The following is a 19180-nucleotide window of genomic DNA, read 5'->3' as shown; positions in this document are numbered from 1 at the left end:
GACATTAGATGTATTCTCTCATTTGAAAATGCCTAATCTTCTTAAAAAAAAAATTATTATTTTATATGTATGAGTGATGCTTGTAAAGGTTAGAAGAGAGCGTCAGATCCCCTGGAACTGGAGTTATGGACAGTTGTTAGCTGCTACATGAGTGCTAGGAACCAAACCCAGGTCCTCTGCAAGAGCAGCCAGTGCTCTTAACCCCTAAGCCATCTCTCCAGCCCCCTCAAATGCCTAATCTTAAAAGTTTACCTATAAAGTTCCTACTTCTTTTGTGACTGCCTCCTTCTGATCCCCAGCTCATTTTCAGACCAAGCTAACAAAACAGACCTGGTTATTGACATCTGCTACCGAGTCATCCTGGTGTTGCTATTCTGTAGCATTGTTTTGTTTATTAAAACCCTACCACGTGGGTCCCAGCTGGTGCGACCACACAGTGACAATTCTTTTCATGAGAAGGACATGTCTGTCAAGGGTAGCTGGACCTGTTGGAGAATGAGAAGCAGCAGCAAGGATCGAATGGGCATCTCTAATGCTGTAGCCATCTGAAACCGCAGCATGGAACTCACAATCCAGATCTAAAGGAATTTAGGAACCTAAAGTTGCTTGATGTCAACAAATACAGGAGTCCAAATACAAGTATTTTTGTCAAAGTTTAATGTTTAAATTAACCTGAAATATCCGTTAACAAATAGTACACCTAAAATATGTTTTAATCTAACACTGAATATTAAAACATTATGCAATACAATGTAAATGGACTGAACAGAAGTGAATGCAAGTGCATATTCTCCAATTTCCAACAGTTTACAAATATATCACAGCATTAACAGTGTGGCTGTTCTCTACTGAGAGGCCTTAGTGGTGAGAAGGCGATGAGGTCACCACCGAAGGAGAAATTTCTGGCATGAACTTGATGTCTGCTTTCCACCTGAGGGCAGGGATTACTGTGGCTCTGTCCTGGCTAAAGAACAAATTCAGAGAAATCACTGAATTAACTAAGAGTTTCTCCAAATAAATCTTCAACACTGTAGTTAATTATGTTAATAACAGTTTCCCTATGTAACAATACAACTAATATAATTTTTATGCTCCTTTTGAGCAGACCTACTTTTAAGTAATCTTTAGCTGAAAAGGTGTACTATGAATTTATGCCTAAAAAGATAAGATTAGTTTGTAAATGGACTTAGATAGCATGTACAGGATGAGTAAAACTGAAGCCTAGCTTAATTCGCTTACGTAGATTCCACAATCTTAAACCATGTAACAGCTTTAATGGACTTTCTACCAGAATGTGATCCTTCTGGGACCCTTTTAATTTCCCCCAGTCAAGCCCTACTTCAGTTTTAAATAATGCTACTGGGCCTAGTCAGACAGGTGGACTTTAGTATTTCAAAGTCTAATATTTATGGAAATGGGATAAAAATCACAGAAAATCTAAAACACTGAGAGTAACAATGAGACAATATATAACTATGAAGCACTTTTGATCTTATTGCAGATGTTAAAGGCAGAATAATTTCCAGATTGACTCAAATATTCAGAACCAGTCATTCAGAGTTCAGATGTGGGGACAGGATTAAATCCGATTGATTATACAAATTGGCCTTATGCTGAAGACCCTGATCTAAGCCTCCGTTTATGAGTAAAGAAGGCCGAGACTAAGAAGGAACAATATGTGAGTCACAGTCACATAGGGCAGCTGGAGTCTGACCACACGGAAGGTAGTTTTGAAAGGTAACAAAGCCAAGATACACAAAGATCCTTAAGGAATTAGTGGCTTAAAGGGTGCGATTATCTGTTGCAGTTTATCCTACGTGTACTTTCATGAATCCTTTTTTGTAGTCTTTTTACATTCATTACTTGTGTGTGCGTGCACAAGAACAGGGAGGTGAGAGAACCATTTGCAGAAGTTGGCTCTCTCCTCACTGCTTGAATTCAGAGGAGTAAATTCTGGTGGTCAGGCTCAGCACCAGGTGCTTTACTGACTGAGCCATCTTGCCAGGCCTATGAATTTCTTATATTCTGAGATTCAAGATTAGGAAACCAAGGTTGTTTCTCAAGTCATTCTAACATTTGGCCCTGAAAATTTTTTAAGAAAAAAAAAGCCTGCAAACCAAAGGTTTTAACCTCAGCTACATTAGAATCACCGGACAAAAGAAAAGATGACAAAGTCCTACTCCAGGTCATTGAAATAAAGGTGTCTAGAGGTAGGCCAAAACCAAAACTATACACACTCAGTAGGAAAGAGAACCACTCTATTCATGTCACAGTACTGCCATCAATGGCATGAATCAGAAAGCTAATGAGTTTACAGTCACTAAGAGAATTAGATTTCTGAAACCAGTATATTTTAGAAATATAATAATTTGTATTATGCTCTTAATAAGAAATTAAGTGTATACATGCTATACCTATGTATGTATTTCTACATTAACAGGGAAAAGAGTTTTATAGGAGGACTTCACAGAGGGGTAATGTTTAAACTAAATTTAAAAGCAAGAGTTCACCAAAAGTAGCCTGGAATGGGTGAAACAATACTAGTCTAAAAGAATTAGGATGGTGCTGGGCGTGGTGGTGCGTGGCTTTAATTCCAGTACTTGGGAGGCAAAGACAGGCAGGTATCTGTGAGATCAAGACCAGCCTGGTCTATGAAGTGAGTTCTAGGCCAGTTGGGTCTTCAGGGAGACCTTGTCTCAAAACAAATAAAGAAAGAATTAGGGTGAAAATAACTAAGGATGACTGAGGAAGGATAGATACTACCTAAGCCTCTGGTACAGTTCAGAAAAGCAGAAGCCTTGTCTTACCTTGTATTGTTTTTACATCATTTAGAAACACATAGCATAAGACAAGCCACAGGATATTTGTCATATCAAATTTGGAACATAGATCATATTCAAGATAAATTTTTAGTGCTTAAGACTAAAATATATTTTAGAGACTATAAATGTGGAAATCTTTTCTCTATTTCTAGAACAATGAATAATAAATATTTTGAAAGCACAAACATTATCAGGACATAATTTTAAACCTTGTATACAAATTGAACAGTGAGCATAGTGATACATACTCATAATCCCAGTACTAAGAGGATTGGGAAGATGAGGGCATTTGCTAGCTTGGTTTTTATAACAAGACCCTATTTCAAAACCAAACAAGCAGGGTGGGTGAGAGGGCTCAGCAGGTAAAAGCGCCTGCTGCCCAAGCCTGATGACTTGAGTTTGATCTCTGGAAGCCCCAGTGGATGAAGAGAACTGACTCCTGAAAGTTATTTTCTGACCTCTACACATGTGCTGTGGCACACATACCCATACTCTCACTCAGTAACAATAAATTAAAAATTTTAAAAACTTAACAAAAATATACAGATCTAGCGTGTAAAGGAACTTGTCAAATTAAAATGGAAAACTTACTGAATCAAGAAGGTAGCATTCAGTAGTGAGACTCTTACCAAATGGCACTGAAAAACAAACAAAAGTTTTTTAAAAGAATATTCTTCCAGTCGAGGTTTGTTGGAAATGGACAAAGCTTTGAAAGACAGGACAGGTTTTACATAGCAAATGCTAAGACAAAACTACTCTTGGCTCTGCCATATATATATATTTTGGGTCTTTTTGAGACAGGGTCTCCCTGAAGCCCCAGCTGGCCTGGAACTCACTGTGTAGACCAGGCTGGCCTCAAACCCAGAGATCCCTCTGCCTCTGCCTCCCTAGTGCTGGGATTAAAGGCGTGTGCCACCATGCCCAGCAGCTGCTATATTGTTTTAATGTAATTAAATTCCTAAGTAAAATTCTTACCCTTAATTTTAGTACAAAGAAAATCTTCTATAAACAAGTACCCAAACATGCTGATAAAGAATCAGTAGAGACCAAATGTGGCATACACCTGTAATCCCAGCACTTGGTGGTTGAAGCAGGAGGATCACAAGTGAGACTAGCCTGGGCAATATAGCCAGCATAAATCTCAAAAAAAAAAAAAAAAAGGCCAGGTAAAAGATACTAAATACATTAAATAAATGTCTGTCCATAGTTTTAAGATTTTACCTTAGGTCACAGACGGACCTAGAGAGTAGCTGAGGACAACAGGCATACTCTATATTGTAACAAAAACATAAGACCCTCTTATAGAATAATCACAACAGAGTAGATAGTAATGGACATTAGAGATGAGAGACATGATATTTTGAAGACAGTTTGGGGGATATGGGCTGAAAAAAAGAACTGAAATACTTGAATTTTTCTGAGGATCTCAAACAGGTCTGATGTGAAATGCTCCTTATATCAAGGGTGGATTGGTATTTGCTCTTGATTTTTACTAGGTCTCCTCATAAGAGCAGGTGCTCTGTTTTGATGCAGGGTCTCTCTCTACAGTTCTGGTTGGCCTGGAACTTGGTATGTAGGACAAACTGTTCTCGAGTAAGAGTGATCTTGCTGCTTCTGTGTCGTACTTGTTGGGATTACAGGCATGTCCCACCATGCCTGGCTGAAGGGCAAGAGGGTTCTTAAACTAGTTTGAAATATTTATAGTCATCTTCTAATATCTTTTTTTGAGATATGATCTCACTATGTAGTCCTGGCTGGCTTGGAACTCACTATGTAGATCAGGCTGGCCTAGAATTCACAAAAATCCACCTGCTTCTGCCTCTTGAGTGATAGGATTAAAGGTGTGCACCACCACACCCAGCCCACCTCTAATATCTCAGCCTTCATTGTTAGAAACTGGAACTCAGTTTCTGGGACTGAGAATTATATATATAAAATCTTTACTAAGTTTATGTTTTATCAAAGTTTCAATGGAGCTTAGATCTTACCTGACAGGGAAGTTTTGGCTGTTTCTTGTGAGATGCTATTTTGAGATGGGATGTCTTTTTCAGGACTACTCATCAAAACATCCTTGGAAGTGACTGAATAATTTTGGTCCATTCCTTCCAAAACATGTAAAATTGCTTTTTGGGTAGTATTAATATCATCTGGTATACCAGCAAGAGGAGGCAGACTCCTTATTTCACTGGGCAAAGAATCCACCTTGAGATTTATCTTATTTACATCCTGGAGGTAAAAATGGCCATTATTACATAATTACCCAAAACTGGAACAAATGAAAAAATTCTTGTTATTAAATATAAGAAAAACAAATGATTGACATTTTAAAAAGTCTAAAAAACTCCATGCTTTATAACTCATCCAGATAATATAGAATTAACAGGAATGAAGGTACGTTTCTCACAAAGTACCTACACTCCAGTTCAAACACTGGCAAACATGTTCTGTAAAGGACTAGAAGGTAAATATATATATTTTTTAATTCTTGAGATTTATTTGAGTATGAGTGTTTTGCCTGTATGTATATATGTGCACCACATGTGTGCCCAGTGCCCATAGAGGCCAGAAGATGTTGGAGCCCCTAGAACTGGAGTTATAGGCTGCTGTTAGCCACCATGTGGGTACTTGGAACCGAGCCTCAGTCCTTTGCAAGAGAACCCAGTGCTCTTAACTACTGAGCTGTCTCTTCAGTCCCCAGAAAGTAAATATGTCCACAGAGGTCAGAAGAGAGCATCAGATCCACTGGAACTGGAGTTACGGATGGTTGCTGGCCACCGTGTGGGGTGCTGGGAATTGAATCTGGGTCCTCTGCAAGAGCAGTCAGTGCTCTTAACCACTGAGCCATTTCTCCATCCCAGAAAGTAAATATTTTCAACTGAACAAAAATTTTGAGTCTGGAGAGATGGCCTAGCAGTTAAGAATGTGTACTGTTCTTGCAGGGGACCTGACTTTGATTCCTAGCACCCACACCGGGAGGCTCACAATCACCTATAACTCCAGCTCCAGGGTATCCAGTGCTCTCTTCTGGACTCTGAAGGATGCTGCATTCATATGTGCACATAACCTGACCAAATAATTTAAAAAAAAAATCTTAAAAGAGTTTGTATTGTGTGTGCATGATGTGTGTGGGAATGCATAAAGAGGTCAGAGGACAACTTTGTGGAATTGTTATATCCTTCTACCTTTACAGGGGCTCTGGGAATTGAAAAAAAAATAAAGGCCAGGAGGTTGGAGCAATGCCTCAGTGGTTAAGTACATTTGCTGCTCTTGCAGAGGACCTGAGTTTGATTCTCAGCATCCATTACATTAAAAAGTAAAAGACCAAAGACTGTTGATCTCTGCTCTGGTTCACTGCTTCTATATTCGTCTTGATGTGAGCTGATGAACACAAAGAGCTATGGTTTCAAACAATCCAAGAATTATTAGAATTATTAGCCATACAGAATTATCATTTTGTATGATTTAGATTGCCAAAAGAAATTTTTTCTTTTATAAAACTAAGATATTTTAAAAAATATTTAATTTATTTTTATTTTATGTGTATCAGTGTCTTGCCTGCATGTATGTAAGTACACCCATGTCATACAATGCCCACAGAGACCAGAAGAGGGCATCAGATTCCCAAGAACTGGAGTTACGAACACTGTTAGCTGCCATGTGGGGACATTGCAAGAACAGCCAGTGCTCTTAACCACTGAGCCAACTCTCCAGCCCTTTCTTTTTTCTTTTTCTTTTGCCTTTTTGAGACACCATCTCCCTGTAGCCCCAGCTGACCTAGAACTCACTATGTAGACCAGGCTAGCCTTGAACTCACAGAGATCTGTTTGCCTCTGCCTCCCAACTGCTGGGATTAAAGGCGTGAGCCACCACACCCAGCTATTTTTTCTTTTATGGAATTACTACCTATAAATAGATGATATTCTTGGCAATCTATCCCCTTGGAATATGACTTACGTGGTTTATGTCAATTAAATCTTGTAATCCAGGACACTGAGCCTCTTCTACTCTCCTGTACCTGAAACAAACAGCAGCATTAGACTCAAATAATTATATATATTGTCATTTGACTTGGTTTTGCCTGTCCTTTATGGAGGGTGCTAATTTACATAATGGGGTCAAAGATGGAGACTGAGCCAAGATCCTGCCTGAGCTGTATTACAACTATTGTATGATGGTCTTACAAATGATACATTCTTCCCCTGAAAGCTCACAAGCCCCTTACCATGCCAGTCACTAAGGCTAATATGACTCTATCAGTAATAGCTGAACCTGAGCAAAGCCCAGCATTGTGGTCCATGCCTTTAATCTCAGCATTCATTGGGAAGACAGATGCAGGTGAATCTCTGTGAGATGAAGGCTAGCCTGGTCTATATAGCAAGTTCTAGGGTAGCCAGTGCTACAGGAAAACCCTATCTTAAAACCAAATAAAACAAAACAAAACTTAGCCAAATTCAGAGTCACATACTAAGGAAAGGTCAAGATGAAGCTGGCTTCTGGAGCAAAGAACTCAGCTATTGTGTGGCTAGACTTGGCTACTTTGTTTTGTTTTTGTGAGACAGAGTTTTATGTGGCCCAGGTCCGGCTCTCCATGTTCCTCCGAGTTGGCACATTTACTTGTTGGTATGATAAAATACATCATAATCAAAGTTTTTAAGTTGGGTCTGGTAAGATGGCTCAGTGGGTAAAGGCAACTGCTGCCAAGTCTAAGAACCTGAGTTTTATGCCCAGGACCTATGGGGATATGTTGGAGGTGGGAAGGGCAGAGAAAAACAAAGTACAGGGCTGGGAAGTAGGACAGCTGTAGAGTGTTGAGGCCATGTGTTCAATTCCCAGCACTACCCAAAAAAGAAAAAAAACAAAAGCAAATAATGAAACTCATTTCTTTACATGCTAATTAAAAATATTAAGACAATAATCAGTTTCAATTTCTCCAAGGGTGGACAGGATGGTTATGTAGGGAAGTTTAACCCCTGGAACTCACATGGAAGAAGAGAACTGACTCCTGAAAGTTGTCTTCTGACCTTCATACATAGGCTACTGCATTGCATGCATGCACATTCCCACACACAAATAAATAAAATATTTAATCTCAATCTTTCCAAAGTTGGCTTAAAAAATATACTCTTCAGCACTTGGGAGGCAGAGGCAGGTGGATCTCTGAGTTCAAGGCCAATCTGGTCTACATGAGTTCCAAGCAATAGTTTCAACTCAGTTTAAAAGAATAATTAGAACAAATTCCTTTGATCATTCTGCACAGAAGAACAAATGCCAATCTCTGGTCTGGATTGGATTAGAAGTGACCTAATTAGTTAAAATCATGTCTAGGTTGTCAGCACACATGGGCTCTCCTTTCTAATATACTCTGCCATTTGTCAAGATGGTGACCTCAAGATACTTTGTAAAAAAACTGGGTCAGAAGTATGTACCTCTCAGTCTCCTGGAAGGAGCAAAGCATCACCAGTACTGCCATTCTGCAGATGAGGAAGTGGGTTAATGAACTTTTCTCAAAGTTTCAGCAAGTCATACAGCTGCTTTTGAGCTCAGATCTTTTAGCACCAAAGGATACCATATTGCTTTTTTCTTCACAGTATTGGAAAGTATACTTTGTCTATCTAAACATGACCATTTATCAACTTCAAATCTTTTGAGACAGGGTTAAGTGACCTTCCCACCTCAGCCTCCTAAGTAAACAGGACTACAAGTATATACCATACACCTGCTCCAACCTGAAATCTTAAGTCTTAGTTTTATCTTTAAAGAAGAGTGTTGCTGGGCTGGAGAGATGGCTCAGCGGTTAAGAACGCTGACTATTCTTGCAGAATATCCGGGTTCGAATCCCAGCACCCACAAGGCAGCTAACAACTGTCCATAACTCCAGTTCCAGGGGATCTGACAGCCTCTTCTGTCCTCCGCGGGCATTGTGCGACACAGGTGCACTTACCTACATGCAGGCAACACATACATACATATAAAATAAAAAAATTTTTAAAAAAGTCTTGCTTACATATTATGGGGTCACATATGAACATTTTACCACATGCCACATTTTACCAGCTTGACAACATGAAATAATAATATCAGCATCATTAAACTCTTAGTGCATATTAACGAAATACCTGCTTTTAAGAGCGTTTGAAAACAAAATCTTAGCAATATGTTCAGTTTCGTTACTCTGAGGATCAGGATTCTCTGGTGATATCCTCTGTCTTAGAAGGTCCACTTTAGCCCTGCTCTCAGGTACAACTTTGCTGCCAGACTTAGGTGTTCCAAATCTTTGAGAACGACGTTCAGAAGAAAGTACTAGAGGATGAAAAATATAACATCAATGTCAAAGAGTTCTTTCATTTCTTTTTCTTTATAATCAGGAGGCCAGTGCAAACTGTACTAATGAGGCTCTTTCTCTTGTCAATGTTTGTTCAAGTCAAGTGCTGGGGACTTTCTATTAAAAAGAGAGTCCTCACATTAGACTTTGCTTCACTTTGATATCCCACTCCTACTTACAGAATTGGTCTCGGAAGACGCAACGCTACAGGTTGATAAAACACAATAGTAAGAATATCTCAGAAGCTATAATGCAAATTGCCAAGTGAGATACTCCTTAGCCAACCAATCACACGAATTCTAAGCCTACGGAAATACTATGGAAAGAAGAGTGTCAACCCAATTTCTATGTAGAAGTGAAAATGAAGCTACAAGCAATAGTTTCAACTCAATTTAAAAGAACAATTAGAACAAATTCCTTTGCTCATTCTGCACAGCAGAACAAATGCCAACATTTCCACCAATCCAAACCAGAGAAGCACAGTTCCTGAAAAAGGTGAAACAGAGGACCTACCTCTGGTGTAGAGGATACTAGATACAGCTGAAAGATGAGTTAGTACATGGAAAATAGAGAGCATTTACAAATAAACTGTTAAGATACTCAGGTTTTTCCTTTTTGTGGCAACTGAATGGTTAGTAGCCAGTCTGAGCAGGAGGTAAAGAGAATAATCTTGGGGTTGGAGAGATGGCTCAGCAATACAGGGCACTGGCTGCTCTTGCAGAGGAACTAGGTTTGGGTCACAGCACCTACATGGTGGCTAACAACCGTCCATAACTCCAGTTCCAGGGGCTCTCACACCCACTTCTGGCTTCCTTGGACATTTCACAAAACGGATGCACTTACATACATGCAGACAAAATACTCATACACATAAAATAACTATATAAATATATATATGTATATATGTATTTTGAGACTAAAACCTGGACACTTCAGTGAATGCCCTCTGAACTCAGATCCATGAAATTATCAATGTTTGGTTCCCAGCACCCACCTGGTGACTAACAACCACCCACAACTCCAATTCCAGGAGATCCCATGCCATCTTCTAACTTCCACAGGCATTGCATGACCTAGAATAATAATATTTTTTTTTTTTTTTTAAAGAAGAAAATAATCTCTGGAGAATCTGAGTTATAAAGGAAAAAATATAAACGCAGTAGTGTGAAACTTGGTCTGGTAGTATAAGCCTATCATCCTAGCCTTTCAAAAGGCTGAGGCAGGAGGATCACAGCAAGTTCTAGGCCTGCTGGGCTATAGAATAATTTCAGCAACAGTCTGGGTAACTTAGTAAGATCTTGTCTTGAAAGAGAAAAACTAGAAAAGGGCTGAGGATACAGTACAGTGATACAGTACTTGCTTAGCATATGTGAAGTTGAGTCTGATCCTCAGACTTTCAATAAACAAGCAGACAAATCAGCAAAAAAACACAGTGATGTATGTTTCCAGAACAACAGCTCAGCTGCGTCACACTCACAGTAAAGACCACTTATATACAGAGAGGTTGTAGTCAGTTGGTTAGTACTCTAGTATCATGTTCTTTTTGTTTTGTATTTTTGAGACAGGGTGTCCTAATAGTCCAGGCTAGCCTTAATCTCCATGTAACCAGAATGACCTTGAACTCCTGATCCTCCTGCCCCTACCTCTCAAATAATGGGATTACAAGGATAGGTCACCAGCACTGGGCCCAGCCAGCACTCCATTCTTAACCATGAGCAAGTAGTAAAGGTCAAATTCCTAAGGAAAGCTTCAAATACAATGGATTTATCTTGATGTGAAGGGACAGAAATAAAAAAACCACACAGATCAAAGTGTCTTGAAACAACAAAAATATCTTGAAACCAATATGGACTACATTAGGGAAGAAACCATAAAGTAGTATAGTACTATGGCAGGAGAGTAGGGGCAGTGGAGAGCAGCAGCAAGATTAACATAAAAAAGTCAGCTGACATAAAAAAAAAGAAAAAAAGAGACAGAGAGAGACAAAGAGAGACTGAAAAGCTACTTGAACTACCTTTATTAAACAGAGCCATATGTCCAAAAAAGCCTGTGCTATATAAACACAAGAGAAGTCAGATGCTATATATGTGACCTATAACAGGTCATGAGCCTCTTCCTGGCCCAGTGCTTTATGAGCGCAGGCCTTTTTCCAGCTCACTGGCTTACTCCTGTTCTCAGGGGGTGTTTTTCTAAACAGTCTATTTCAATCACGTGTCTCTAGTACAATCCTTTGTCTTGGGATACTAAAACCTGGACACCAGTGAATGCCCTCTGAACTCAGATCCATGACATTATCAATAACCATAGAAAGGAAGACAGTGCACTTACTGCTAGAAAATGGTTCATTCAGCGCTTACAAGTACTCTTAGGAATTAAAAATATGATAGCCAGGATGAAAGCGGAAGAAATTCCCCAGGAAGATGAAAACAGTGAACAGGAAGGAGAACAGTTAAACTAGAACTTTTGTTTCTGAAAAAAAAAAAGAAAAAAAATCCAACTTTGTTAAGAGAAATGGGTTAAATAATAGAAGACTTCAAGAGATCTGAAAGTGGTTGGTTCCAGGGATCAGCAAATGAGAGAAGAGGAACTTCTTCAGGGCTAGGGATTTGTTATTAGCTGCATATAAACTATGTGCAATGTAACTGAAACTCAATTTTAAAAAGGCCAATTTTTGTCACAAACTTCTCTATCCATAAGGACTGAGATGGAATAGAGTGATCAGCTTGTAGATGAAGAAACCCACTAAAGTCCTTGAAAAGTATCCAGAGCCCATGTTGTTAATCATAGTGGGAGATTTGAGGGTATCTAGAGAGAGTAGCCTTTCAAAGTAGAAAAAAACAAAACCACACCCCAGCTGGTTACCCTGGTTTAAAAAAAAAAAAAAATCAGATATGTATTAGAAATAAGTAGTTTATCTTTAGAAAATTTTCTAGTGGACATCTATAACTTATGAATAATTTCAGTTGATAATGACATTTAGTGTAATCAAAAGTAAACTAATCAAAATAGCTATTGAAAAACAGAAAACTAAAAGAATGGCTTCCTAAAGTATCAAAAGCTGGTTTTGCTAGAGTTTTTTTTTTTGGTCTTTTTGGGACAGGGTCTCCCTGTACCCCAGGTGGCCTGGAACTCACTATGTAGACCAGGTGGCCTTGAACTCACAGAGATCCACCTGCCCCTGCCTCCCAAGTGCTGGGATGAAAGGCGTGCACTACCACGCCTGGCTGCTAGAATATTTTTTAATTGGAAAATGAGTTCATTTACTGCCTTTCAAAAGAGTATTGGCTGCTCTTGCAGAGGACCCGGGTTTTGTTCCTACCACCCACATGGCAGCTAACAACTAGAGCTCTAACTCCAGTTCCAGGGGATCTGATGCCTTCTTCTGTGGGCACTGTGTGACATAGGTACACTTACATACATGCAGGCAAAACACTTACACAAATAAGGTAAAAATAAATAAATGTGCTGGGTGTGGTGGCACATACCTTTGATCCTAGCACTTGGGAGGCAGAGGCAGGTGGATCTCTGTGAGTTCGAGGCCAGCCTTGTTTACATAAGAAGTTCCAGGCCAGCGGGTGGTATAGGGAGACCCTTTCTCAAAAAAACCGAAAAAAAAAAAAAAAAAAAAATCCAAAAGCTTTAAACAAAACAACAAAAAGCTTTCTAGAAGCTTTATTTATTTGAGACAGGTGTCATGCATCCCAGGCTGGCCTTCAACTTAATATATAGCCAAGAGTGATCTTGAACTTCTGATCCTCCTGCCTCCACATTCCAAGTGCTGAGATTACAGGCCTGTACCACCATACCCAAGGTTTTTGCATGCTAGGCAAGCACTCTACCAACTAAGCTACATCTCCAGTTCCATGAGGTTATTTTAAAAGCACAGCTTAGGGAAGTGAAGTTGAAGTCCAATCGCCTTTGCATCTTATTCTAATCTAATCTGTAAATGATCTGGGAAAAAAAATTGTTTACTTCCATTATCATCCCTTCCGCTTAGGAGCCTGTCTTCTGACCTTACGGTCTGAAAGGTTACAAAGTAGTAACAGCTGTGAAATCACTTGGGAAATACAAAAGTGAGCTTAGAAGACAAAACCATGCTCAAATCAATCTGATCATAGCCATCAAAATGTGATCTGTACATGGGTTTAAGTCAGCACGGTCTATTTTCTCAGATTAGTGTACTTATATCTCTTCATGTGAAAGCTATTTTTCACCTTTTACACAGTCCCCTTTTAGCCCAAATATTTCTCTTAAGCCTCAGTGGAAAAACAAACCTGAAAATGATTTAACAGGACTCTCAACTCTGAAAAATCCAGCATCAAACACTATTTTGTCAACTTCCTTCGGTCTTTCTGCAGCCGCCGCTTCTGTGTGCTCCTCCTGCTTATGTCTCTCCTTCATTGCGTTCTTTATGGCAGCTAGCCGGTTTCGAGCTGCCATCCGCCCACCATCATCCTGCTTTGGTTTACTTGATATTCCTGGGATAATTTTTTTCTGCAAAAAGAAATTATGATACTTATTAAAGGTGCTTGTTATCATCTTTTGGCACTGGGGAGTGAACCTCAGGCCTTGCACAAGGGTACACAATCATTCCACCACTGAGGTAAATCCCCAGCCCTTTGAATTTTGTATTGAGACAGGGTCTCACTAAGTTGTCTTAGCTGGTTTTGAACTCACATTGTAGCCCAAGCAGGCCTTGAACTTTGGAGCCTTCTGCCTCAGGCTCGTGAGTCGCTGAGATTAAAGGCCAGTACCACCAGGTCTAGCTCATTATCACCTTGTAAGAAAGACACACAAATTTTACTGTTGTTAAGGATGGGATCTCACTATGTAGCCCAGGCTGGCCTTGAGATTGTCCTGCTTTAGTCTTCCAAATGCTGGGATTACAGGCATGTAGCATTAATATCTGGCTAGAAAAATTCTACTTTTAAAGAGAAAGAGTATACATAAAATATATCACTTATTCATCATATATTTCTCAAATGCATGTGCTAAAAATCCTGAGTGAAAAGGCATATAGAACAAAGTTCCTGATCTCAAGGAGTTACAGCTTCATGAACAGTGAGACAAAGACAACAGGAAGGATAAATGTCCTAATTAAGACACTTGGGAGGCAGAGGCAGGCTGATCTCTGTGAGTTCGAGGCCAGCCTGGTCTACATAGCGAGTTCCAGGTCAGCTGGGGCTACAGTGAGACCCTGTCTCAAAAAGACCAAAAAAAAAAAAAAAAAAGAAAGATTATAGAATAGAATCTTGGGACTGGAGAGATGGCTCAGTGGTTAAGAATACTGATTGTTCTTGCAGAAGACCCAGGTTCGAATCCCACCACCCACATGGCAGCTAACAACGACTGTCTGTAACTCCAGTTCCAGGGAATTCGACAGCCTCTTCTGTCCTCTGAGGGCAATGTACGACACAGGTGCACTTACATACACACAGGCAATACATGCATACACATAAAAAAATTATAAAATCTTTTATATCTAATTGTCTTAAGATGACTACATTTATAAGGAAATTAACAGCATCAAATTTTGTGTTTTAAATATCATTCTGGTTACAGCCTGGAGACTGTACTGGAACGACACTAGAAAAAGATAACGGCAGTTAGACTAGAGGAAACTAATGGAAAAAGATTCAAGAGATATTTAAGAAGTAGCTGAGTATGGTGATAGACACTTGTAATACCCCCTAGATGGGGGTAAAGGCAGGAGGATTAGGAGTTCAAGGCTTGCCTGGGCAATATGAGAGCATGCCTCAAACAAAACAAAAACAGAGACAAATTTAAGAAGTAAAATTCAGAGGGCTTGAAAATCTATTAGGTGAGTAAGATGAAGAACATAAAGAAAGCCAGGGTGGTTGCTGACGCTTAATCCCAGCACTGGGGACGCTAAAGTAGGAGGACTGCCAAGAGTATGAGGACAGTGTGGGCTAAAGAATGAAACCCTGCCTCAAAAAACACAATCAAAGAAGATCAAAGGAGATACCCAAGTTGCTTGGACACCTGATGAGATGGTAATACCATTCCTTTGAGACAGGAAAACATCGGCCCATTGGAATGATTTTTTAAGGTATCCTGAGTCATGATGAAGAGAATTTGACCTTGAGAGTAAGTGTGGTATATAATATAGATTTTGGGATCACTGAGGAATGGATTAACACTGCAAAGGAATGGCTCTGCAGTTAACAGTGTACTGCTCTTTTAAAGGACTTGAATTCAATTCTCTGTAACTCTAGTTCCAGGGATCTGAAACCTTCTGGCCTCTGTGACCACAAGCACACACACACACATAATTTTTAAAAAAATATTTATTATTTTTATGTGTATGCGTGCATTGCCTGCATATAGGTAAGTGCACCCGTGTTGTGCAATGCCTGCAGAAGACAGAAGAGGCTGTTCGATCCCCTGGAACTGGAGTTACGGACAGTTGTTAGCTGCCATGTGGGTGCTGGGATTCAAAGCCAGGTCTTCTGCAAGAACAGTGTTCTTAACTGCTGAGCCATTTCTCCAGCCTCAGACACATAATTTAAAAAATTAAATTAAAAAACAAACAAATAAAGCTGGATGTGGTAGCACATTCCTTTACTTCTAGTACCTGGGAGACAGAGAGGCAGGTGGATCTGTGTGATGGAGGTCAGCCTGTCTATGTACTGCCAGGTCAGCTGGGACTAAAGGGAGATTCTGTGCCAAAAACAAAAAACAAAACAAAAAGAGCTAAAACAGAGTAGTAAAAAGTATAGATAAAAAGATTAGTTTAATTTGCTTGATACTTGTAAGTAGTCTTAAAGGCTTGCTGTTTACCTCAGAGGTAAAGCACTAGCCTAGAGCACACAAGGCCCTGGGTTCATCCTCAGGAACATAAACACTAAAAAAACCTCCCCAACCACACAAACAGTAGCCTATATCATAGAGTAGAGGGAGAGAGACATCTGGTGATCACAGGCAGAATTACAAGTCTCTAGTGTGACACAGGCATTATTTGCATCCCTGATGACATTACTATTTCTGTATCTATGTAATCAATGCGATATACCCACAGTAGGTCAGGAGCAGTACTGCAAGCCTATAATCCCAACCCTCTAGAAGCTGAGGCAGGAGGATCCCATGTCTGAGTTCTGCCTGGGCTGTACAACCCCCTCTCAAAAAACAAAGAAACATACTTAGTAGTTTTAATAACTAAGTAGAATCATTAAGTATATAATAGATCTGAAATTTATTCAATCATTTAATTACTCCCCTCAGGGTCCTTGTGATGAGACTACACTAGTAAAATAATTTTATAAAGTTCTTTTAATTCTGTAATACCTTAAACTCTCAAGACAGGATTCAGAACAGTTCTATTTATACAAAGCAATACATTATAGCATAATCTGGACAATCTAAGTTTATAACCATAAGTACATTTCTAATATCATAAAGAAAAACTGACAGTTTAATTTGACAAATGTCCACTCAAACCATAAGTAAAAACAGATTCTTAGATTAACAAAGCATGTTTACAAGAAAAATAGAAAATTCTGTAAGCTAACATATATTACATAATATGTATGAAAAATATTCTAGGAGGGTGGGTTCAGACTTCCATCAGTGTAGCAGCTCTGATCTCAGGAGACCTCCAGAGAATGCTGAGTTCTGGCCTCCCTGGGGCCTCCCTCAGGCAGAGGGCCTGAGAACGCAGGGGACTGCCTGAGAGCCCCTGGATCCTGCCTCCTCCTGGTGGTGAGCTTCCTCTAATTGTACCATCCCCACCCCCCTACCTGGGATTTCCTGAGGCCCCTGTCAAGGGCCCAGGGCAGATCTGGCTTTGGTAGGCTAAGGCTGAAATCCTAGCAGACAGACTGAGAAGGTGGGTTCAGACCTCCATCAGTGTAGCGGTTCTGATCTCAGCAGACCTCCAGAGACTGCCCAATTCTGGCCTCCCTGGGGCGGAAGGCCTGAGAATGGAGGGGACTGCCTGAGAGCCCCTGGATCCTGCCTCCATGTGGTGAAGGAAGCCTGAGTGTACCTGACTGGAACCTGAATTGGGCTTCTGTGGGTACTCCTGAAGAGCTGATCAGAAGCCATCAGTTCCCTCCAAATTAAACCTGAGAGAACCTGAACCCTGTACCAACTAGCATTACATAACCAATAAAGGAACTAGGCACCCCGATAATACAAACAGAAGCATACTTCAACTTAATTCTACCAGAATCATAAACAACAAAAGAAATTCGCATGCCAAAATCACAATGAAAGAATAATAAAATGGAAGCCAAAACACTATATCCCCACCAAACTCCACCAATCATGTAGAAGAGTTCTACAAGGAGAACCCCCTAGAGATAAACCAGGACGCTGAATTTAAAAGAACAATCATAAACATGATCAAGGAATTCAACAAATTTAGAATTCAATGAATTTAAAGAACACACGAACAAACAAATCAAAGAGCTAAAAGAAGATAGGGATAAACTTCTGAATGAATTCACAAAAGAGATAAAAACATTGAAGAAAACTCAGGTAGAAATGAAGAAGGAAGTGCAAAACTCAATAAGCCAACTTGAAACAAGAGGCGAAAGCCTCACCTCTAGAATGAATGGAATGGAAAACAGAATATCAGCACTGGAGGATAAAGTTGAAGAACTGGACCACTCAAGCAAAGAGTATGGAAAATTTTAAAAAACATAGGAATGGAATATGCAAGAGAGGTGGGACACCGTGAAAGACCAAATCTACAGATCATAGGAATAGAAGGAGAAGAATTTCAGGTTAATGGTGTTGACCAGATCTTAAACAGGATCGTAGAAGAGAATTTCCTGAAATTAAGGAAAGACATCCCCATACAAATACAGGAAGCACATAGAACACCAAATAGATAGGATCAGAAAAAAAGCTCCCCACAACATATGACATTAAAACACTAAATGTACAGAACAAAGAGAGAACACTGAAAGCAGCAAAAGAAAAACAAGTCACATACAAAGGAAAGCCCAACAGAATTACAGCTGACTTATCAATGCAAACTATGAAAGCCAGAAGAGCCTGGACTAAGGTATTTCCAGTTCTATATAACAAGAGATGCCACTCAGAATAATTTACCCAGCAAAAATGTCTATTATAGTTGAGGGGGAAAGAAAAATCTTCTATGACATGAATAGCCTGAAAGAATACATGTCCACAAAATCAGCCCTTCAAACAATACTTCAAACAATAGTGAGAGCAGAGCGAGAAACAACTATACTCCAGGGGCAACAAAAGACAATAAAGGTATAATCTAGGAAAGATGAAATCAGACAGAGAACGAAATCAGCAATTAAAATGATGGCAACCAATACACATCTTTCAATAACAACCTTAAATATCAATGGACTGAACTCCGCAGTCAAAAAACACAGGCTAAGTGAATGGATTAAGAAAGAAAATCCATCTCTTTGCTGTCTGCAAGAAATCCATCTCACCTTCAAGGACAGGCACTACTTTAAGGTAAAAGGATGGAAAAGAATATTCCAAGTAAATGGCATTAAGAAACAAGCAGGGGTTGCAATTCTAATATCTGACAAAATAGACTTCAAACTAAAACAAATCAGAAGAGATAGAGGGCCACTTCATTCTGATCAAAGGAACAATAAACCAAAAACAAACCAAGAAGATATTACAATCATGAACAGGGCAAAGTTAACAGAGAGATATCTGAATTTATCAATACCATATATCAAATAGACCTAACAGACATCTACCGAGTATTCCACCCAAGCACCAAAGGACATACCTTCTATTCAGTACCCCATGGAACCTTCTCCAAAATCGACCATATACTGGGGCACAAAACAAACCTCAACAAATACAAAAAGACTGAAATAATTCCATGCATTTTATCAGAACACAATGCAATAAAGCTTACAATCAACACCCGAAGAAGCCGTAGTCACCACATGAACACATGGAGATTAAACAATATGCTCCTGAATGATGAATGGTCAAAAGAGAAATTAAGAAAGAAATAAAAGTATCCTGAACTAAATGAAAAGGATAATACAACACAACAAAACCTCTGGGA

At 39.5% G+C, this 19180-nt stretch overlaps 1 protein-coding gene across 2 annotated transcripts in view; it reads right to left on the bottom strand.

Moving 5' to 3' along the window:
- Positions 1 to 640: 640 nt before the first annotated feature.
- The window catches only part of Dlgap5 (DLG associated protein 5), a 56378-nt gene continuing 37838 nt past the window's right edge, over positions 641 to 19180 (bottom strand). For both annotated transcript variants that reach the window (XM_008839589.2, XM_029566678.1), the window contains 6 exons: positions 13419 to 13638; positions 8939 to 9122; positions 6777 to 6837; positions 4811 to 5048; positions 3414 to 3460; positions 641 to 964 (listed from right to left, as the gene is read on the bottom strand). In XM_008839589.2, the coding sequence (XP_008837811.1) occupies positions 827 to 964; positions 3414 to 3460; positions 4811 to 5048; positions 6777 to 6837; positions 8939 to 9122; positions 13419 to 13638 (888 nt within the window). In that variant the 3' untranslated portion in view covers positions 641 to 826. The remainder of the gene's footprint in view (positions 965 to 3413; positions 3461 to 4810; positions 5049 to 6776; positions 6838 to 8938; positions 9123 to 13418; positions 13639 to 19180) is intronic.

This window comes from Nannospalax galili, unplaced genomic scaffold (assembly GCF_000622305.1).
Source record: "Nannospalax galili isolate Female #2095 unplaced genomic scaffold, S.galili_v1.0 scaffold336, whole genome shotgun sequence".
NCBI classification, from domain to species: Eukaryota; Metazoa; Chordata; class Mammalia; order Rodentia; family Spalacidae; genus Nannospalax; species Nannospalax galili.
Note: the sequence above shows the minus strand (reverse complement) of the source record. Positions and strands in the feature narration are given on the sequence as shown.